This window comes from Myotis myotis, unplaced genomic scaffold, assembly GCF_014108235.1.
Source record: "Myotis myotis isolate mMyoMyo1 unplaced genomic scaffold, mMyoMyo1.p scaffold_m19_p_69, whole genome shotgun sequence".
NCBI lineage: Eukaryota > Metazoa > Chordata > Mammalia > Chiroptera > Vespertilionidae > Myotis > Myotis myotis.
Window position 1 is genome coordinate 109,059 of NW_023416378.1, and position 22,745 is coordinate 131,803.

General features: G+C 39.5%; 1 protein-coding gene across 3 annotated transcripts; it reads left to right on the top strand.

The window, feature by feature from the left end:
- Positions 1 to 289: 289 nt before the first annotated feature.
- ZNF287 (zinc finger protein 287) lies at positions 290 to 20,104 on the top strand. Of its 3 annotated transcripts, none has more exons than XM_036315945.1 (6): positions 290 to 505; positions 1,393 to 1,987; positions 2,676 to 2,776; positions 4,488 to 4,614; positions 5,084 to 5,170; positions 17,560 to 20,104. In XM_036315945.1, the coding sequence occupies exons 2-6, from the start codon at positions 1,585 to 1,587 to the stop codon at positions 19,128 to 19,130; spliced, it is 2,289 nt and encodes a 762-aa protein (XP_036171838.1). In that variant the 5' UTR covers positions 290 to 505; positions 1,393 to 1,584; the 3' UTR covers positions 19,131 to 20,104. The 3 variants fall into 3 exon arrangements, with proteins under 3 accessions (XP_036171838.1, XP_036171840.1, XP_036171839.1); XM_036315947.1 differs by lacking the exon at positions 17,560 to 20,104 and adding an exon at positions 13,356 to 13,564; XM_036315946.1 differs by lacking the exon at positions 17,560 to 20,104 and adding an exon at positions 8,126 to 8,256.
- The last annotated feature ends 2,641 nt before the right edge of the window (positions 20,105 to 22,745 follow it).

The following is a 22,745-nucleotide window of genomic DNA, read 5'->3' on the forward strand; positions in this document are numbered from 1 at the left end:
TCCCGCGCGCTTCTCCCCCTTCCCCCCCCCGCCCCCCGCCACCCCCTCCGCCACCCCCGCTACATGCTGGGCGCTCCCGCACCTCCAAGTCGCCGCAGTCCTGCCTCCGACCAGGACAACTCGGAGGAAGGGCCCCTTCACCACGTTGACCGCCAACCAGCGAGCCGCGGGGCTGGGCCGGAGGAGGTTGCCATGGCGACCAGTCCGCCGAGAGGCTAGCCGGGCGCGGCTTCCGATTGGCTCCGCGGACACGCAGCGTCGGCCTCGCGCACATGCGCAGTGGCGCCCAGGCGACGTCTTTGCGGACGGGGGGCGCCGCGGCTTCCCGGCCGGGCCTCTCAGGACTGGGGTGGGACGCGCGTTCCAGGCCGAGACGCCCGTGCTCCCCGGCGAGGGCAGTGGCGGAGCCAGAGGCCCCTCTGCGGCGCGGGACCGAGCCCGCCGCCAGGGCCCGCACCGGCCGCCATTGTTGCGGGGGCCTCCGGCCTCTCCGTCCCGGCCGCAGGTAATGATGTCCCGGACGCCCGTGCTGGCGGCCTGCGGGGAGGTGAACACGCGATAAATGCTCTATGGGGGGCGGGGGGAGGGCGGTCCTCGGGCCGAGAGGAGCTCGGAGACCTGCTGGGAAGGGGCGGCGGGGGGGCAAGGCCAGCACCTCTGCGGTGCAGGACCTACTAGACAGTCGGCCTTGGTGACCGTTGCGGTTGCGGAGGGCTCGCAGCTGGAGCCTGTGGACCGACAGGTGTTAGGGTTCTTCTCCGGGCCAGGCCTGCGGGGGTTTCTTCGGCATCCTGGCTCCAGGTGTGTTGGGAAGGAATTGTCTCCTTTAGAAGCACATAAGGGCTTCAGACCACACCAGCTTCTTTTTCCCAGTCCAAGCAGCTGGTCTCCCCTGCCGTCCATGAAAAACTAGAATAGGCCGAAATTAATATGCAAAGCAGGTAAATAGATTTGTTTACAAATCTAAAGATAGAAAGGAAGGAGACCAAGGTAAAGTCTGTATGGTTTAGGGGAGGTGGGGGTTGTGGTGTGGTTTTTGTGTGTTTTTGTTGCTATTAGTCCTCACCGGAGGATAATTGTTTCATTGATCCTTAGAGAATGGAAGGGAGGGTGGGGAGAGAGAGAGAAACATCGACGTGAGGGAGGCACATTGATTGGTTGCCTCCCACACGTGCCAGACAGGCATGGGATAAAACCTGTAACCCAGGTACATGCCTTTGAGCGGAATCGAACCCCTGACCCTTCGGTGCGCTCCAACCACTGAGCGCACTGGCAAGGGTGGAGTCTATATGTTACTTTCTGTGCACACTGAAAAGTCTATTTCTGTTTGTGTGTGTCTATAGGGGAGAGCACCCGGAATACTTGATCTTGTGGTCTGTTCTTGTGTTTTAGGGTCTCTTAACCATCCCTGCAAAGTAGTAGGCTCAGAATTTGTAACTAAGGCTGATAACTCTACCTTGACTCTGTTGTGCCCCTGGCTGCAGCAGCCCTACACATAATGTCCTTGCGGCTCTAGCATGAGACTTCAAGCAGTTGGCTCACCACTAGAGAAATAAAGGATATTGCCAGATTGACTGTCCTGCAATGGCAGCCCCAAGCAAGAGGATGACCAGTTCTTCACGCTCCCAAGTCTTTCTAACGTGGAAGCCAGACAAGGCTCAGAGTGGACCCAACAAAGCAGAAAAGGAAACCCTTGCTTCAAGACTTCTGCATGACACTGAGACCTGTCGACAGAATTTTAGGAATTTTCCATACCCAGACTTGGCTGGTCCTCGAAAAGCATTGAATCAACTCCGAGAGCTCTGCCTGAAGTGGCTGAGACCTGAGATTCACTCAAAGGAACAAATCCTGGACCTGCTGGTGCTGGAGCAATTCCTGACCATCCTGCCTGGGGAGGTTAGAACTTGGGTAAAGTCCCAGTACCCGGAGAGCAGCGAGGAAGTAGTGACTCTGGTGGAGGATTTGACTCAGATTCTAGAAGATGAAGGTGAGAATTATAGAGCATAGAGGGGAGGAGTCCTGGGTGGTTAGAGAAGACAACAAGCATATCATAGAGCAGCCTGTGAAAGAAATGGGGAGAAGGAAGGTCAGTGAGGGAGTGAGAACAGGCTTTAACATGATCCTCATCCTATTCCCCTTCAGATTTCTTAGAACCACAGACACATTCTCTAAACCCAGAGGAGATGTGTCATAAAACAGTGATCAGATACAACCAGATTTCCCCCTTGTGAGCCCTCAGGAAGTTAACCTGCAGAGGTTTGAACCATTCTGCCAATAAATCATTTGCTTTGTGAACTGGGTTTTACAGTAACACTTCCAAATAGATAGAAAAGGGTTCGGATAACATGTGCTTATTAAGTTAAGATACAACTCACAAAATTGACATCACATGAGGATTTAGTAGAAAATGGTGAATTTGGTATATATACTTAAGAGTGCCAGAGCAGACTTGTTCTTAAAGCCTGCACTGATGTCTTAGGACAAGTCCTTGCTTCTTCCTGCTGATTTTTTTAAGTAGGGGGTGCTGTGTTTGGTTTCCTTCTGACTTCTCACTTTAAGGAAATATAGGCATCTATAAAAAAAAAAATAGAGAGAGAAAAAGAAAAAAAATACAGGCATCTATTTGGCAATTCAAATAGGACTGATCCCCAGCATGGTCTCTTTCTCTTCCCTAGCTGCTCCTCCGAACTCTGTCTTTTCCCAAGAGATCCCAGAGGAAGATCCCAAAGGAAGACATGCCTTCCAGGCTGGGTGGCTAAATGACTTGGTGACCAAAGTGAGTTTTAGTGTCTTCTGTAATTTTAAAAAGTCTTCATAGTGTGTGATGACATTTTCTTTCCTGTCCTTCTAACTTCTGTGACCCCAAAAATCCTATCAAGAACTAAGCCTCAGTTTTTCTCTTTCAGTCACGTTGGCCTATTAAGGTGGATGAATGCCCTGTGTAGGAAATGGGGATGCCTTGGCTCACTTATGTACTTTAAGGCAATGATATGGCATTGAGGTTAAGGGATTGACCTGCACAGCCAAATGGATCTAGGTTTGGTTCCTGGTTCTACCATTGAACCTGTAATTTGGTGAAAGATACTTAACCACCCAGCTTGAGTTATTCGACTCTAATACTGAGTTATTCGACTCTAATAGAATATGCCTCTATAATGATTAAATATTATGAGACTCGTTACCCTGTATTGTAGTAAGTAATCAATAAGATCACAGTAGGGTAAACAATAGTTACTAATATTATTTTTCCTCATGAACAAGTGATTAAAGGCAGTGTATTATATGGAGTTACTTTTGATCATTAGTCTATTTTATTTTAAGGAAGAGCAACTCAGGCCATTTTAAGAGAAAGATTTACTGTAAAAACAGATGGTCTGGAATTGGTAACCATTATAAAATTATTTATAGATAATATGAATGTTTACTTGAAAAATCTAAGAAAATCAAGGGAAAAACTGGTAGAAACAATAATAAAATTTGAGTAAAGTGACTAATCATTTTATACATAAAAATCAGATAGATGATAAAATGAAATAAAATATTTCATTCACAATATTCCCCCCCCTTCAAATTTAAAAAAGGTAGAACTCAGCAGAGTATACATTTTGCAATACCTTCATGTTCTGTATCATTCTATAGGATGTGAAAGAAGCCATGAATATTGTAAAAAAAAAAAAAAAAAAGTCAGTTCTCCCTAACTTATAAACTTAATATGATTTCAAAATCCCAATATAAGTTTTAAAGAAACTTAGTTTATTTGAAAACCATGTAAGCGTACTCAAGAATTTTTTTTGCCCTAACCGGTTTGGCTCAGTGGATAGAGCGTCAGCCTGTGAACTCAAGGTCCCAGGTTCGATTCCGGTCAAGGGCATGTACCTTGGTTGTGGGCACATCCCCAGTAGGGAGTGTGCAGGAGGCAGCTGATCGATGTTTCTAACTCTCTATCCCTCTCCCTTCCTCTCTGTAAAAAAAATCAATAAAAAATATATAAAAATATATATATATATATTTTAAAAAAAGAATTTTTTTTAATAAAGGAAGAAAACCAAAGAGAGATGTGAAATGTATCTAAAAGTACAGCAGTTAAACAGTGCGGTGAAGAAAGGAAGGGCTCTGCCTCATTATGGAGCACACAGAATATCAAAGTTTCAAATTAACACATTGAACTTACTCTTACGGCAGAGTTTGAAGAGCAAAACCATTCAATTCTGTGTCATCGATGTTTAAAAGTCTTCTTTAAGGTGGAGCCACCAATGTATGCACTAGTGGCAACTGAAAACAATAATTCCACTCTATTTTCAAACTCCCCTTAAAGCCATTCAGGTATGCTCATCCATATATTGGGTGAAAGTTTTGGCTAGAAAACTTCTATGGCCCTACTAAAACTCAAGATTCTATGATTCTCTCCACCACACACCTACCTGGTATTATCACTATCACTTTCCTACTAGTTCCTGAACCAAGTTAAATTGTATTTGATGTTTTAGGAATCAATGACATTCAGAGATGTGGCTGTGGATATCACCCAGGAGGACTGGGAGCTAATGCGTCCTGTACAGAAGGAATTGTACAAGACTGTCACATTACAGAACTATTGGAACATGGTTTCTCTAGGTAAGCATCATCTACACCCACCCCTCCCCTGCATAGCCACCAGAGTATCTTTTCCCTCCATTATTAAAAACGGGTTGGACCTGTAAAGTACTTTGCTAAGAATGGAAGCCTAGAGATCAGTTGTGCTCATCCCATTTGGGCACAGAAGAGGCTATGTTAGTCCCTTATCCCAAGGGAAAGGTTTCTGAGAGAAGATCATTGAAAACTGATGGGCAGTGTCATGGGGCTGCCACCCAATGCTGTGCCTTGCTCACTCCCTACTTCCCCCATAATCTCCTTCCCCCATGATCTCTAAGCACATATCCTTCAGGGGCCAGCTCTGAAAAGGACAAGGACCTAATTTATTAGGTCACATCCATGAACTGTTGTTTTCCTATAGGGTTCTATCCACTTGGAGAAGAAATCAGGTAATAAAATTTGAACAAATGTTTATACCCAGTATAAAACTCATTATATTCCCCTTGAACAGGACTTACAGTGTACAGACCAACTGTAATTCCTATACTGGAAGAACCATGGATGGTGATGAAGGAAATCTTAGAAGGCCCTACTCCAGGTGAGAGAATCAGTGGTGGATGGGAATCTCTGCACTTAGTCTATAGTACCTGAGTGTGGTGAGAGAGATTTTTAAATATGGGCACGTCACTTTCCACAAAGACATCCAGTCTCAAGAACACTTTCTTGCAGAGACCATCTTCAGGAAAAGATTTTCCTGACATCATGTATCCCCTTATGTCTCATGCATCCTTCCCCATGATCCCGAGTCCCGTCCGCTAGCCTTTGTCTGAGGCTTTCATTGTGCCATCATTCCCTCCCTCTCACTTAAGCATGCATGAATGTCTTCTGAAATCTTAAATTTCAAACCTTCTATTTGAGTTTCTTTTATTTTATTTACTGACAAAACTTTGTAGCCCCCTGCCTCTACTTTCCTAACTCATTCCTTTATTTTTTATTTTCTAAGTTTTTAAGAAGACAGTTTATTCACAAGATCATGTTTTTAATATATAAAATATATTTTTTAATTTAAAGTATTTTATTGATTTTTAGAGAGAGAGGAAGAGAGAGAAACATTGATTTGTTGTTCCACTTATTCATGCATTCATCGGTTGATTCTTGTATGTGCCCTGAACAAGGATCGAACCCACAACCTTGGCATGTTGGGATGATGCTCTAACCAACTGAACTACCCAGCCAGGGCCATTTTAAAATTTTATACAAAGCCAAACAAAAGTCTCGCACTTGTACCACATTCACCCAGTTCACCTAGCTCCTACATCTCCCTAACACACAACCACTGTTACTAGTTTTTAGTTTATTCTTTAAGGCATTTATTTTGTTTTGTTTGCATATAAAGTCAGTGTGAAAATATTTTCTCCATTTTCTAATATAAATGGTAACATACTGTACACATAGTAATGTACTTTGCTTTTATTACTTAAAAGCATAGCTTGATAAGTGTTCCAAATGGGTATGTAAAGAACTTAAATACCTGCATCCAATTTTATTGTGTCTTTCATATTTTATTGAACCTGTTCCCTGTTGATGGACTTTTTGGTGGTTCCCATTCCTTTCTTCCTTCCTTTATTTTGAAAGATTTCAAACCAGTGAAGTTGTAGGAATAGTACATTGAACACCTATATATTTTTTATCTGGAATCACCATTTATCATCATTCAGCCACTTTTGCCTTTTTTATTGATTTCAGAGACCTGAAGGGAGAGAGTTAGAAACTTCAATGATGTGAGAGAATAATCAATTGGCTGCCTCTGGCATCCTCCCCCGCCTCCCCAGGGATTGAACCTGCAACGTGGACATGTGTTCTGACCGGGAATCGAAACCGTGACCTCCTGGTTCATGGGTCGACACTTAACCAGTGAGCAACACCAGCCAGGCTGCCTTATAGTTTTTCCATTGACTTTTAGAGAGAGTAGAAGGGAGGGGAGTGGAGAGAGAGAGAACATCGATGTGAGAGAGACACATTGATTGTTTGCCTCCCGCACACTCCCTGACTGGGCTGGGGATGAACCTGCTACCCATATACATGCCCTTGACTGGGAATGGAACCTGCGACCTTTTCATGTGTGAGCTGATGCTCTAACCATGGAGCACACTGGCCAGGGCTGCCTTATCTCTTTACATGTACACACACATACTTTGCTTTTACACTGAACCATTTGAAAGTTAGTTGCAAGTATCATATCATCTCACCCCTAAATGTTTCAATATATATCTTCTAAGAACATGGACATTCTACAAAAGTACAACACCATTGTCTCCAAATGTTTAATATTTAAATAATAATGTTATCTAATTGATAGTCAAATACTTAGATTTCTCTAGCTGTCCCAAAATATCATTTATAGATGATTTTTCTCCCCAGTTCAGGATCTAGTCAGGAATCACATGTTCCACTTGGTTATCATTGTTTTAGTCCCTTTTATTTTATCTTATTTCTTTTTTAAAAAATATGTTTTTTATTGATGTCAGAGAGAGGGAGAGGGAGAGAAAAGCATCAATGATGAGAGAATCATCGAGATTGGCTGCCTCTTGCACGCCCTCTACTGGGGATCAAGCCCACAGCCTAGGCCCTAGGCACATGCCCTGATCAGGAATTGAACTGTCACCTCCTAGTTCAAGCCACACTGCCTGGGCTCTTAGTCCCTTTTAATCTAGAACTATTCCCCAGTCTTTTCTTCCTTTCCTTCCCTCCCTTCCTCCCTCCCTTCCTCCCTCCCTCCCTCCCTCCCTCCCTCCCTCCCTCCCTCCCTTCCTTCCTTCCTTTCTTCCTTTCTTCTTTTTCCTTTAATCTTTCATGATGCTGACTTTTTTTGAAGGATCCAGGCCAGATTTGTTTGTTTTTTAATAACCCACATTTGCTTGATTATTCCTCATGATTAGATTCTGATTAGATAATTTTGCCAAGAATACTTTATAGGTATGGACTTCCCATTGCATTTCCTTAACAGGTATATAATGTAATTTTATCTCATTATTGATGATAGTTTGGTTAAGGTGAGTTCAGGATCTTCCAACATCACCATCTTGGACCACCTCAATGGCAGCCTTTCAAACTAGTGTCCTTTTGAGATATCACTATTAATTTTTGAGCCTTTCCTTGTTTTTTGGCACAAGATATTCTTTATGCTCACCTTGGGCCTACCTTAGACCTGTAATTTCTCTAAGGAACTGAAAATAGTGCTTAGAAACTAGGATTTGGGCAGTATGTGGACCTCACTACTATGGGGTATTGTTGCTTCTCAATCTGTTCAGTAGATATGTGTATGTATTATGTATGTAGTTTCAGGGGTTTGTTTGATTTTTTTTACTCATGAATTTATACTGATAACTCTAATTCCATTTTATATTTTCCCATATTCCATTGTGTATTTCCTTTCCCATACAATGAATAACCTGGTTCCCAACAATGTCTGTATATTTACCCATTTGCTGTATCATAATAAACACAAAAATGGTTTGGGAATATCAATATCATACAATAACAAACTATCTAGGTTCAGAGTTTCTTCAAAGTCCTTCTTGCCCTTATATATATTCCAGTGAGGCTATACAGAATACTTGGCTCAAAAGTTACTTGAATTCTTCCTCCTAGCCCAGCCATGGGCAAACTACGGCCCGCGGGCCGGATCCGGCCTGTTTAAAATGAATAAAACTAAAAAAAAAAAAAGACCGTACCCTTTTATGTAATGATGTTTACTTTGAATTTATATTAGTTCACACAAACACTCCATCCATGCTTTTGTTCCGGCCCTCCGGTCCAGTTTAAGAACCCATTGTGGCCCTCGAGTCAAAAAGTTTACCCACCCCTGTCCTAGCCATATATATATATATATGGCTAATATGTCCACCTGGGTAATGACATCACATAGCAACGCCCGGCTTCCTCTTCGTAGTGATTAGCCTCCTTGTAGTTTCTTCAGCCCAGGAACACGACTAGCTTTATACCCAGGTGCAAACATTTCACACTGTAACCAAATGTCTGTGAAGTGTTTTCCCATGCCTCATCTCATTTGATCCCCACAGAAGTCCTGGAGTAGGTAGATAGGAGACTTGAGGGAATCCTATTTTCATTAGCTGGAAAATGGAGATTGAGAAAGCTTAGAAACTGACCGGACTGAAAAAAAAAGTAAGAAATGGTGGACCTTAAAAATGACTTCAGGTTTTTTCACTGCACAGAATATAGCCAAACACTGCTGCAGTTATATTATTTACCCTTTGTTCTCCCTGCATGATCTACGATAATAATCTGCTTCATGTTGATATTTACTGCTGTGTTGCTGACAATTACCTGAAAGAGAAGTTGGGGGTGCTTCACTGGGCTGGAAAAAGTTTAGCTAAATCAGAAAGCAGGTCTAATTAAGCAAGTTTATTCTATATCTATAAAAGGCTAAGTTGACTCACGCATGCACGATACATATAAAGCTCTCACTGGTGCCAATCGCACACATGTGCTTCCATCTGTCATTGTCGATCGTGAATTTGGTTGACACTTCTACTAGTATTATAGAGAAAGGGCGAATAGCAATATTAAAATATTTCTTCTAATTAATTTGCTTTCAGTGTGCACAAATTCATGCACCTGGCCACTAGTCATAACATACTAGTATACAGCTAAGTTTGTTTGATTCTGTTTGTGCTCAGTTTTAGTATTTTCTTGTTTTTTAATTTTTTTCTTAACCTGTACATTTTTTAGTATATAAAAACGTTAACATGGTTCAGAACTCAAAACTATGTGGAAAGGTATACACTCTCCAGTGTCACCCCAATAAAGTCAATAAAAGGGGAAAAAATTAAAAATTTAAAAAAAGAAAGATATACACTCTTATATCTTCTGCCTTGTTCCCATTCATTCCCTGTAGTTAAACATGTTCAGTTGTTTCTGATTTGTCCTTTTGATGTTTCTCTTTGCAGAAATCATAAATATAGTCATATCTCCTTTTGTACACTACAGGAGTACTCTATATTCTGTTTGCATTTTGCTTTTCTAATTTTTTAAGTCACTGACTTCTAGTGTGTCTACCAATATTGACGCTGTACTACAGCATTACAGTAAATTAAACAATAGTGACACTACCTTAGAGTGACTTGATTCACTTTTTTAAACTTTATCTGATTTGATTTTTTTTTTACTTTATCTGGTCATTAGGTATTTTAAGGGTCACACTAATTGAAAAGCTTGTTCTTCTTATAATTTATGGCTTTATTTGCCTTGGCAGAGTGACATAAAATATGCCAGTAGCACACTAAGTTCTTTGGGGAATGATTTCAGCACACTCTAAACCAGGGGTGGGCAAACTTTTTGACTCAAGGGCCACAATGGGTTCTTAAACTGGACCGGAGGGCCGGAACAAAAGCATGGATGGAGTGTTTGTGTGAACTAATATAAATTCAAAGTAAACATCATTACATAAAAGGGTACGGTCTTTTTTTCAATAGTTTTATTCATTTCAAATGGGCCAGATCTGGCCCTCGGGCCGTAGTTTGCCCACGGCTGCTCTAAACAATGAGAAAACACACATGGCATAATGGAAATAAGCCTGAACTAGAGTCAGGATAGACTTCTGAGTGGTACTGTCCCTCTGGAAGCACTTTAAGTTGACTTCTCAGCATGGTCTTTTAGATGATTCAGGTAGCATAAATTAGGGTTTAAAGCCACCAAAGGGAGCAGTTTATGGTCATGTATTTTGAGAGTAGTTTTTTCGTGCCCAAAAACACCAATACTGAAAAAGGCAAATTCCTTTTTGTATTTTGTAGAGGTGAGGTGTTTTTTTTTATTTTCCTTGTTTTCTATCCTGTCCTTATATAGAGTGTAATACAGGGTATAGACCAGCCGTGGGCAAACTACAGCCCGCGGGCCAGATCCGACCCGTTTGAAATGAATAAAACTAAAAAAAAAAAAAAAGACCGTACCCTTTTATGTAATGATGTTTACTTTGAATTTATATTAGTTCACACAAACACTCCATCCATGCTTTTGTTCCGGCCCTCTGGTCCAGTTTAAGAACCCATTGTGGCCCTCGAGTCAAAAAGTTTGCCCACCCCTGGTATAGACTCTGTCAGCCTTCCCTCCTAAAGCTTAGGGTTGGGCCCTAGGCTTTTTCTTCTGGTCCCTGAGCCCCTTGCACCCTCAAAGTGGAATCTTAAGGGTCATCAACAGGATTGAGGATCTCTCACAAGCAGCCAACTTGAGATCTTGCTGATTTCCTCTCTTCTTGTCTTTACTAGATTTTTGGCATCTGAAGATTTTGTTTTCTTACCATCTCAGTGATATATAATAAGTTGAACCTTTGATAGGATATCTAATCAATCGTCATACCTAATAATAGACAAACATGTAAATTGACTGTACCTTTTGCTGTGCTAACCAGCTAATCAGGAGAGTATGCAAATTAACCCAACAAAGATGGTGGTTAATTTGCATACGTAGGCTCCAAACGGCGGAGTGAAGCCTGACGGCCCCGGGCTGGCTCCGGCTGGAGCCCGGCCAGAGTGAAGGCCTGGGTTCCGGGTGCCAGAGGCAAACCGGTGCCAGCAGCCAAGGGAAGGGAAGACCTATTGCATGAATCTCTTTGTGCAACAGGCCTCTAGTATTTTAGGAAAGGGAAACTTTGATAATTCACAAATTGAGTAATAGTATTTATTGGTCTTCAAAGCCAGTCTTGTCTCAGAACTTGTATAATTTTTTTTTTTAAATTTACACAGGACCTAGCCATTCTTTAAGGTTCAACTCAAATCATGCCTCCTTCCATTCCCAAAGCTTTCCTTGATTGATTACCTGAGTCAACACTGATCTCTTCTATTAGAGCTGTACCATTGTTTGGCCCTATTGACCAATAGATATTTATTACTTCAAATCAATTCATTCTGCTTAGTTATATACACATCTTTAAGCTCTGCTTAATTATCTCAAGTTCTGAACTTGCAATAAATTGATTGGTTTAAAAATGTGTGCTTTAGCAGTGGTTCTAAACCTTCTGGCCCTTTAAATACAGTTCCTCATGTTGTGACCCAACCATAAAATTATTTTTGTTGCTACTTCATAACTAATGTTGCTACTGTTATGAATTGTAATGTAAATATCTGATATGTAGGATGGTCTTAGGCGACCCCTGTGAAAGGGTCATTTGACCGCCAAAGGGGTCGCAACCCACAGGTTGAGAACCGCTACTTTAGAGTAGCAATTCCTTCATGGTCATCATTCAGACTTGTTACTTTAAGCTTATTAATTATAACCTTTATTATTTCCTTCTCAGGTATATGAAATAGTCATCATAGATGCATTCTGATTACATAGAAGTAAAACTCAGTTTCTGGTATTATCTCATTGTATATTGTGTGTGAGTGCACAAATGCACACTCACATATTTACCTACACAGTCCATTAACATTCTCATTTTGTTTCTTTTGGGGGTGGGGGGAAAGTAACAAATCTGTTTTGAGGAAGTTGTTTTAAATTTTTTTTCTATAAAAGTAATAGAACTACATTTCTAGTGCTAAACAGCAATAAAAAGCATAGCTAATTAAATATTAGAAAATATTTTTGAAAACCTATAATTTCATTATTAGCATTTTGTTATTATTTGTCTATGAGTTTTCATGCTAGTTATGATACTGCTTTTTTTATTTAACCTTAGTCCTAACCATTTTCTAGTATCAACTCTGATTTTTTAATTGAAATCAAAGTAATAAAAATAGTGTGTAAATTCAAGCAGCACAAGAAAGCCAAATGAGGTATGTCTCCCTCCTCTCACCCATTACTAAGACCTTTTCCCCTTAGATTATCACTATAGTGTATAATGTGTATAAATGTATTTGTATATTTATTTATAAGATATGTAACATATCTTTACACAGGTAGGTTCTTGCTCTACATACTGTTATATACCTACCTCTTTTTTTTGCTTAATAATATGCCCTTTACACCTTTTTATATAATGTACATAGACCTACCTAATTACTTTTATCAGTTATCAATACTCCATATCCCCTATGCTAGCTACTCTTTTATTGATGGTTGATTCCATTCAATGAATATATTGTGGTTATTACACTTTGATCTGCATCTTAGAAAGTTTCTGAACTATTCAGTATTATTTTTGCTACATTATAAATTCCATATTTAATTATTTCATTAAATAATTCTTAATGTTTGTAAGTTATGTTTCCCACCTGATCTCAAAGGAGAAAGGTACTGTAACTTAAATCTGTTTTAAACTATCATAATGGAAACATAATAGACATCAACAAATACAGGCATACCTCACTTTTGTGCTTCACTTTATGCACTTCACAGATACTAAATATTTTACAAATTGAAGGTAAGACCCTCCACCAGCAAAAAGATTACAACTTTCTGAAGGCTCAGATTATGCTTAGCATTTTCTAACAATAAACTGTTTTTTAACTAAGGTAGGTACATTTTTTAGACATCAGATATTGCACACTTAATAGGCTACAATATAATATAAACATAACTTTGATATGCCAGAGAAACCAAAAAATTCATGTGACTCACTTTATTGTGATATTTGCTTTATTGCGGTGGTGTGGAACCAAACCCACAATATCTCCAAGCTATACCTAGACATATTTGATTGCTTTGCAGGCAGGTTTAGGGTCAGAGTTTTTTGTTTGGTGTGTGGGTGTGTGGGTATGTATGCGCGCATGCACACTTTCATTTGGGTCCACCTTTTTACAAGTTACTATCTTATTTTATCAATTCAGGTGAGTGGCCACCATGTCCAGTCTTCGGCCATTTTTTGAAGGAAATGTAAAAGAAGCATAAGTTAGTTCCAGAGTTAACAACTAGGTTGGAAATATAAGTAACACACAAAATTATGAAATAAAAATGTAAGGCCAAGTTTTGTCATGGCCCCACATTATATTAGGTTGAGCCATATGAAACTGCTAATATTCAGCCATATTGACCTACAAAAAAAGACAATTTTATATGTGGGTCTTGTTAATCCTCACCCGAGGATGTTTTTATTGGTTTTTTAGAGAGAGGCAGGGAAAGAGAGAAACAAACATTGATTGGTTGCCTCCCATGTGCACCGTGATCTGAGATCAAACCTGCAGCCTAGGTATGTGCCCTGATCAGAATCAAACCCACAAACTTTTGGTGTACAGGATGATGCTCCAACCAATTGAGCCACCTGGCCAGGGGAAGACAATTTTATGAGTCAGCCTAATCTGTACTTGGGACTCTAAGAAGGAGAGAAAAATATGCTTTTTTATTTTTTTTAATATTTTTTTTTTATTAAATCTTTATTGTTCATATTATTACAGTTGTTCCTCTTTTTTCCCCCCATAGCTCCCCTCCACCCGGTTCCCACCCCACTGCCCTCATCCATAGGTGCACGATTTTTGTGCAGTCTCTTCCCCCATCCCCCACACCCCTTTCCCCCGCAAGAATAGTCAGTCCACTCCCTTTCTATGCCCTGATTCTATTATAATCACCAGTTTATTCTGTTCATCAGATTATTTATTCACTTGATTTTTAGATTCGCTTGTTGATAGATGTGTATTTGTTGTTCATAATTTGTATCTTTACCTTCTTCTTCTTCTCCCTCTTCTTAAAGGATACCTTTCAGCATTTCATATAATACTGGTTTGGTGGTGATGAACTCCTTTAGCTTTTCCTTATCTGTGAAGCTCTTTATCTGGCCTTCAATTCTGAATGATAGTTTTGCTAGATAAAGTAATCTTGGTTGTAGGTTCTTGGCATTCATCACTTTGAATATTTCTTGCCACTCCCTTCTGGCCTGCAAAGTTTCTGTTGAGAAATCAGCTGACAGTTGTATGGGTACTCCCTTGTAGGTAACTGACTGTCTTCTCTTGCTGCTTTTAAGATTCTCTCTTTGTCTTTTGCTCTTGGCATTTTAATTATGATGTGTCTTGGTGTGGTCCTCTTTGGATTCCTTTTGTTTGGGGTTCTCTGCACTTCCTGGACTTGTAAGTCTATTTCTTTCACCAGGTAGGGGAAGTTTTCTGTCATTATATCCTCAAATACGTTTTCAGTATGTTGCTCTCTCTCTTCTTCTGGCACCCCTATAATTTGGATGTTGCTACGCTTGAAGTTGTCTCAGTGGCTCCTTACACTATCTTCATATTTTTGGATTCTTTTTTCATCTTGCTCTTCCGGTTGGGTGTTTTTTTGCTTCTTCATATTTCAAATCTTTGACTTGATTCTTGCGATCCTCTAGTCTGCTGTTGGAACTCTGCATAATATCCTTTATTTCAGTCAGTGTATGCTTAATTTCTAGTTGGTCCTTTTTCATAACCTCGAGGGTCTCACTAGATTTCTTGAGGATCTCACTACGTTTATCGACGGTCTCACCAGACTTTTTGAGGGTCTTACTAAATTTATCGGTGGTTTCTAGAAAGTTCTTGAAAAACCTTAAAAGTGTGGTTTTGAACTCTATATCCAGTCGTTTGCTTTCCTCCATTTCTGTCATTTGTGACCTGTTTCTTTGTCTCTGCATTTTTATGCTTCCCTGGTAGAGTGGCTTTGTGTGCTAGGTATCCAGTGGCTCAGCCTCCCCAATTACCTGAGGTGGACACTCTTGGTGCACCCCTTTATGTGCTTTGTGCACAGTCTTGTTGTAGTTAAGCCTTGATTATTGTAGGTATCACTGGGAGGAATTGACCTCCAGGCCAATTGGCTGTGAGAATCAGCTGTGTCTATGGTGAGAGAACTGTGCTGAAGACACCCTTATGGGGCAAGACTTGCTTCAGTGGGGCTTTGGTGCTCACTGAGTCTGCCCCCTGAGTGTGTCCCTTATGGATCTGAGGAGTTGTAATTGGATGGTCCCACTCTGACCACTGGGTACACTGGCTCTTGGATCTCTAAGGAGGTGGTAATTTAGCCTCTGCCTGAGGCTACCCAGCAGGAGCTATGAAGAGATCTTCCTTGTTTGGGGTTTGGAGGTGCCCAAATGAGGTCCAGCTGTGAAGCAATGCAAGCTGCTGTGGGGCCTTGGGCCTTCTCTTGGAAGTTCTGGGTCTGTCTGGCCCAGCTGCAGTTTGTTAGGTAATTTTTAGATTGCAAAGGGCCAGGGCATTCATATGCAAAAGCCTCTGCCGCAGCTTGGGTGGGGTGGGGCCTCAGGGAATCAACAGGGCAGAGCAAGCAGCTATGGTTGATCCTCAGCCCTGCCCTAAGCGGCCCCGCATCTCAGTGTCCCGGTAATCACTGCAAGCACCTTTGAGAAAAAGCCGCCCTCGAGTTCCGAGTTCTGCCCGTTGCCAGACAGTCCAGTTTCTCCCTGTATGAGTCCGGTTCCCCAAAGACTCACACAGAACTGGAGTTCAGAGCAGTCGGGGGCTCGTGACTCCCTCCCAATTCAAAAAGACAGCCGCATCCTCAGTTGCCAACCCTTGCTGCGTGCACCTCTGCACTTCACTCCGCACCTCCTCTGAGTCTCAGTGTGCTTTTCTCTTTCCTTCTAGTTGTAGAATTTCCACTCAGCAGCCTTCCTGTGGTTCTGGATGATGTCCGTTTTGTCTTTTAGTTGTATTTTTGAATTTGTTGTGGGAGGCAGCAATTTCCGGTGTTTACCTATGCTGCCATCTTGGTTTTTTTTTAAATGAGCTTTTTTAATAGGTAGAGTAGGTATCACAAGAGAAGGCTTAGAGTCTGTAATTAGCATAGCATCTATAGAAGATTATGAGGAAGTATTTTAAGTTATGTGAATAACTTTGAACTTTAAGTTAAACTGAATATGAAGTGTGGTAGAATAGAAAAGGTTTGAGTATTTTGGGAATACATGCCAAGTTGGGGGTATTTTGAACTTTTTTCTCTCTCTTCAACTTCTATCCTTTATGCCACTGATCCTCAAACTTTATGTGCATCAAAACAACCTGGTGGGCTGCTAAAAAAACAGATGGTTCAGCCTCACTTCCAAAGTCTCTCATTCAGTATGTCTGGGTGGGGTTTAATAATTTAACATATTCCCAGGTGATAGTGATGCTTAGCCTCCAGCCTAGGAGCTGTACTTTTTTTTTTTTTTTAAGTTTTTTGTTGTTGTTATTACTTACTGATTTTAGAGAGAGACAGACATCAGTTTGCTTTGGGATCCATTCATGCATTCATTGATTAACTCTTGTATGTACCCTGATCAGGGATCAAACCCACAACCCCGGAGTATTGGGACAATGCTCCAGCCAACTGAGCTACCCGGCCAGGGCTGGGAACTGTACTTTTGAGAGCTGTTGTTTAAGGCTATAGGAGAGTTAATAGACATATTTAAGTATGAAAAGCACCATGAAATTGCTTTGATAATATGTAGGATTATGCAGAGTGGATTGGAAGGAGTTATGATAGCATGTTTACTTTATGAACCCATTATATAAATTAGATAATCCTATAAAATAAAACCATAATATGCAAATTGACCGAACGGCAGAATGACTGGTCACTATGACACGCACTGACCACCAGGGGGTAGACGCTCAACGCAGGAGCTGCCCCCAGGCCAGCCAAGGCAGGCGCAGCGGGAACAGCTGCTCAGAGGGCAGGTCCAGTGGGTCCACATCTGTTCGGCTGACCAGGATGAGGGTCACTCCCACAGCGGGCAGATCCCCACGGGCCACAACCCCACAAATCCTGTGCACTGGGCCTCTAGTTATAAATAATTACACAATTAAAGCCATCCCAAGTTATCCTACACAGTATTATCCACTATATTCACTTCTCTTAGCTGTCACCTGACCTAACCTATTTTATTTACTCTGTGCCCATGTTAAATAGTGAGGAGCCTCTCCATTTGCAGTTTAGTCTTCTGTTTTCCTGCCCTTTTATTCTCCTTTCCCAAGCGTTAAGAACCAGGTTATGAGGTTGTCCGAGCCATAGTTTTTTAAGAATTTTATTCACATTCATTATTGCTTCTATTTTGGCAGTTTCCTTTTTATATTCTTTTTATTTCAGGATGGGAAACAGAAGCCCAAGATTGTAATCCAGTTAAAAATATTCCTGGGTACACAACAGATGGAACCCAGACCATCAAATTGGAAGAACCTTATGACTATGGTGACAGATTAGAGAGGCAAACACCAGATACCTTCATGAAAATTCCCACTAATGAAAGGAATTTCTATTTGAAGTCAGTTTTTTCACAAGAAGATGATCCTACAGGAGAGTACCTTAGTAAATATGATATATATGGAAATCATTTTGAAAAACATTCAAACCTAATTATACAGTTTGATACCCATTCAGATAATAAGACATATACATATGACGAAAGCATGGCAACCTTCAATCATATCTCATATGGTATTGTACACAGGAAATTTTATCCTGGAGAAAAGCCTTATAAATGTAATGTGTGTGGGAAAAAGTTTAGGAAATACCCATCCTATGTGAAACACCAAAGCACCCATACCAAAGAGAAATCTTATGAATGTGAAGAATGTGGGAAAGAGTTTAGGCACCTCTCATCCCTTATTGCACATCAGAGAATGCATACTGGAGAAAAACCATATGAATGCCACCAGTGTGGTAAAGCCTTCAGCCAGCGAGCACACCTTACTATACATCAGAGAATTCATACTGGAGAGAAACCATATAAGTGTGATGACTGTGGGAAAGACTTTAGTCAGCGTGCACACCTTACTATACATCAAAGGACACATACTGGAGAGAAACCATATAAATGCTTGGAGTGCGGTAAAACCTTCAGCCACAGTTCATCACTGATTAATCATCAGAGAGTTCATACTGGAGAAAAACCTTATATATGCAACGAATGTGGGAAAACTTTCAGTCAGAGTACACACCTTCTTCAACATCAAAAAATACATACTGGAAAGAAACCGTATAAATGCAATGAGTGTTGGAAAGTATTTAGTCAGAGTACTTACCTTATTCGACATCAAAGAATTCATTCTGGAGAGAAGTGTTATAAATGTAATGAATGTGGAAAAGCCTTTGCTCATTCCTCAACTCTTATTCAACATCAAACTACTCACACTGGAGAGAAAGCCTATATATGTAAAATATGTGGGAAAGCCTTCAGCCAGAGTGCAAACCTTACTCAACATCACAGAACACATACTGGAGAGAAACCATATAAATGCACTGTGTGTGGGAAAGCATTCAGCCAGAGTGTACACCTTACTCAACACCATAGGATTCATAATGGAGAGAAACCCTTTAAATGCAACATATGTGGGAAAGCATATAGACAGGGTGCAAACCTTACTCAACATCAAAGAATTCATACTGGAGAGAAACCCTATAAATGTAATGTATGTGGGAAAGCTTTTATTTATTCCTCATCACTTAATCAACATCATAGAACTCATACTGGAGAAAGACCTTATAAATGTAATGAATGTGATAAAGATTTTAGCCAGAGAACATGCCTTATTCAACACCAGAGAATTCACACAGGAGAGAAGCCCTATGCATGCCGTATATGTGGTAAAACCTTCACTCAGAGTACAAACCTTATTCAGCATCAGCGTGTTCATACAGGTGCCAAACATCGTAATTAATGGATATGAAGACTTTAGGTGTTACAACTTAATTATTTAAATTTCACTTTGTACGCTCTCTCTGTGTTAACACATTCAAAAGCAGTGCAATATATGTTAGATACCACTGAGCAGAAGTATCAATTGGTAATGTGGATATAATCTATTTAAATTTAATGTGAAATTTGAGAATAAAACTTCACTTCTTTTTTAGTTAATTTTTTAGAGAGAGAAGGAGGGAGAGGGATAGAGATAGAAACATCAATGAGAGAGAAACTTCATCGATCAGCTGCCTCTTGCACGCCCCCTTACTGGGGATCCAGCCCAAAACCCAAGCATGTTCCCTCATCAGGAATCCAACAGTGACCTGGTTCATAGGTTGATGCTCAACCACTGAGCCATACCAGACAGGCATTCCTTTACTTCTTAACCTTTACTTGATTTATTCCAGAAAGAAACCCTGTGAAAGTAAGAGTATTCAAAAATCTGTAACTCACCAACTCTTACTGTATTTCAAGTACTTTTTAATGAGGCCTTGTGAATGTAAGTTGTGAAAGCTTCCATCAAGCAGAGATTTCACAGAAGAGAGTAGTCCTGGGATAATAGAAAGGCTGTTTTAGTAGGCTTTTAGTTCTTCCCAGCTTTGAAGCCTTAAATATGTAAAAGGTCCCTCTCCCCCTTTTTACTTCCCTTTTCCTATTATGCCATAACTGCCATGTTTGGGGGAGAAATTTGAAAGTATCGTAAAGATTTCTATGTGACCACTGTTTATACTTTCCTTAAATACTTAAATATTAAAGGAAGAGAACCTTAGTGAAAGATGATAGGGTAGAGAAACTAATGTGTATATAACCCTTAGACATGTACAAATTCAATTTCGTTAAACAGACAAAAATTAAAAACCCAAGCTTAAAATAATCTTTAAAACAGCCGTAGTTTCACTAAGTTTTGACATCTGTCATCCTGTAGAAAAAAAATAAAAATGCTGTTCCATTTTTTTTTTTTACCTGCCTCTTAGTTTTATAACTTAAGGGTACTCCGTGATGTTTTACTGTAGAAAGTCCATTTCTTTCCTTGAAATACATGTTTTTTGAGTGCCTACTGTGCTCAGGGCCCAAACTTCTTAAATTGGATCCTTTCAGGGCTTCCTGCAGTACTTTGCTGCAATTCACTGCTAAATGAAGCAACCAAAAGCTTTCTAAACTGATGAAAGATTAAAGTAAACATGAGCTTAACTAGTACTTCATAGGATGAGCATAAGAAAGCTAAAATGCGTTGCCAAAGTTGACCACATATCCTAAAGCAAGGAAGTAATAAAATGTAATGTGAGGAAAAACCAGTAATGGAAAATGGATATGAGTTCAGTGCTGAAAGGAAAAAAATCAAGATGGAAGACAACAGTGAGGAAAGTGAACATATAGGTAACTTAACACAAACTGTTACTTAACTTGGTTTACCTTAGGAAAAAACTGATTAATAAAAAACAAAATTCATCCTGTTGTTTGTAAGAAGAAAGTAAAAATGAAATTATTGACTTTAAAGGAATAATTAGAATTCATTTTCCTTCATATAGATAAGTATACTCTTCAAATTCAGGGGGAATGTTCATTGAAAAAAAAAAGCATTGATGCAGAAGCTATCATTGATGCAGTAATCATTAAACAATAATAACTGAGTCAGAGCCCTAAACAATATAAAAAAAAAGCTGGCAGAAATGCCAATAGCAATAGGTAAAAATATTATTGCATTTAATATCCACAGCATTCCACTGTCAGAATATAAGACCATATTGTGAAAGCTGAGATTTCATTTTGCTCTTGTTTCTTCAGTGCCTTGCATATAGCAGGTGGTCAGTATCTGTTAGTTGAATGAATAAGTAGATGAGTAATAAGGTAGACTTAACTGATGGAGTGAAATTGGTAGAATTTTTTGTGCATACATGAAAGACAACAAATACTGGTCATTGATTGGTTAATTAAGAACTACTTAAAAATGAAGAAACAGAATCCCAAGATATTAACGGGGATTGTTAATATGTCCTAAGAGAGTATGAGACATTTCCACAGGAAGTTTTTCTGAGCTAGATGAGGAAAAACATATAAATTCTGGCACCATAAATATCAATTTAAATGTGTGTTGACCCACGTGACTTCATTTGGACATGACTATATATACATCCTACAAACAAGTGCAGAAGGAAAGACATCTTCAAGGCTTTCTTGTTGAGTGTTTTCTTCAAGAAGTTGTTGCTTTTTCCTGCCTGTCATTCATTAACCTGATGTTATGGAATTGCCTTTCACAATTATAGATTATCTCCAGGTTGTATAATACTCAAATTATGCTTATGCCAGTGATTAGATTAAAAATAACCATTGTACTTCATATGCAATTTTATACTGCCACTTTATACCTTACACACCATTTTTATCCTGGAACGAACGTGTGGAGTATTATAGTCCATAGCATCTTTCTTTGCATTAATTTGTATTTCCTACTTTTATGTGTCTTGCATAAATAATGCATTTATAAAGGTCTTCCATTGATACACTGAAACAATTGATGCCCTTATAAAATAATAGAATAATAATAGTGGAGAATCCTAAATCTTTGTGAATTTTCCCCACTTTTACAATTGTCTGGCCTAAATATAATACCATTTTTTTATTTTCCACAACTTTTTGTTATGAAAATGTTCAAATATACTGAAAGTTAAAGAATAAATTACATCTGCCACTTAAATTTAAAAATTCACATTTTGCTATATTTTTCTGAACAATTTGAAAATAACTTTGAGGTGAAATTTGAAGATATGACATTTCACCTCTATGAATGCATCTCAAAAATAAGGACAGTCTTTTTCTTTTTACATAATCACAATAGTATTGCATATCTCAAGAAATGAATAGTAATTTCCTAATACCTAATGCTTAATCCATCTTTAAATTTTTCTTGTTCAGTCAAATTTCACACACTATATTTTATTGTAATGTTTGCTTCATCTATCTAAAACAGTCTCCCAACTTTGATTTTTTTCCAGGACTTTTTCTTAATGGAGCAGGTCAGTTGTAGAATCTCACATTCAGGATTTAACTGTTATTTACAACCAGATTGTTTATCAAATCAACAGATCTGTGGTTTGCTTATCTTGTTGCTGTAGTTTCTGTAAGTTAGCAATTAGGGCCAAGGCTTGATGTATTTAGACTAAACATTTTTAACATTAACACTTCACAGATGTATGTCATATGATATCAGAAGTCTTATTAATATCTGGTTGCCTCACTATCAGTGATGCAAAATTTGATCACTCAATTGTAATCACCTTATCTTCCCAATGTAAAGGTATCTTTTTCTGTTGCAGTTCATCTGTGGACTGAGACCCTGTCAGATTATGGATAGCCTGTGTAGCCACAAACTTTCACCTGGTGGTTTTGGTATCCAATAATGATGATTCTTGCCTGAATTAATTATTTCATCAAGATTTGCAAAATGGTGATTTTCTCTTATTTCTACATTTATTGACTGACATTCTGTAAGAGTGACCTTTCATCAGCTGGACTATACTTGAGGCAGGGTCATGCTCAATTCTTTTCCTTTAATTACAAATTGTCATATTAAGGAGTTGACAGTGATGACAAA

Excerpts from the sequence above, each read along its gene's own strand:
- ZNF287 (XM_036315945.1), top strand. The coding sequence starts at position 1,585 with ATGGCAGCCCCAAGCAAGAGGATGACCAGTTCTTCACGCTCCCAAGTC. Across the intron at positions 1,988-2,675 it reads TCAGATTCTAGAAGATGAAG|CTGCTCCTCCGAACTCTGTC; the intron begins GTGAGAATTATA and ends TCTCTTCCCTAG. Across the intron at positions 4,615-5,083 it reads TTGGAACATGGTTTCTCTAG|GACTTACAGTGTACAGACCA; the intron begins GTAAGCATCATC and ends CCCCTTGAACAG.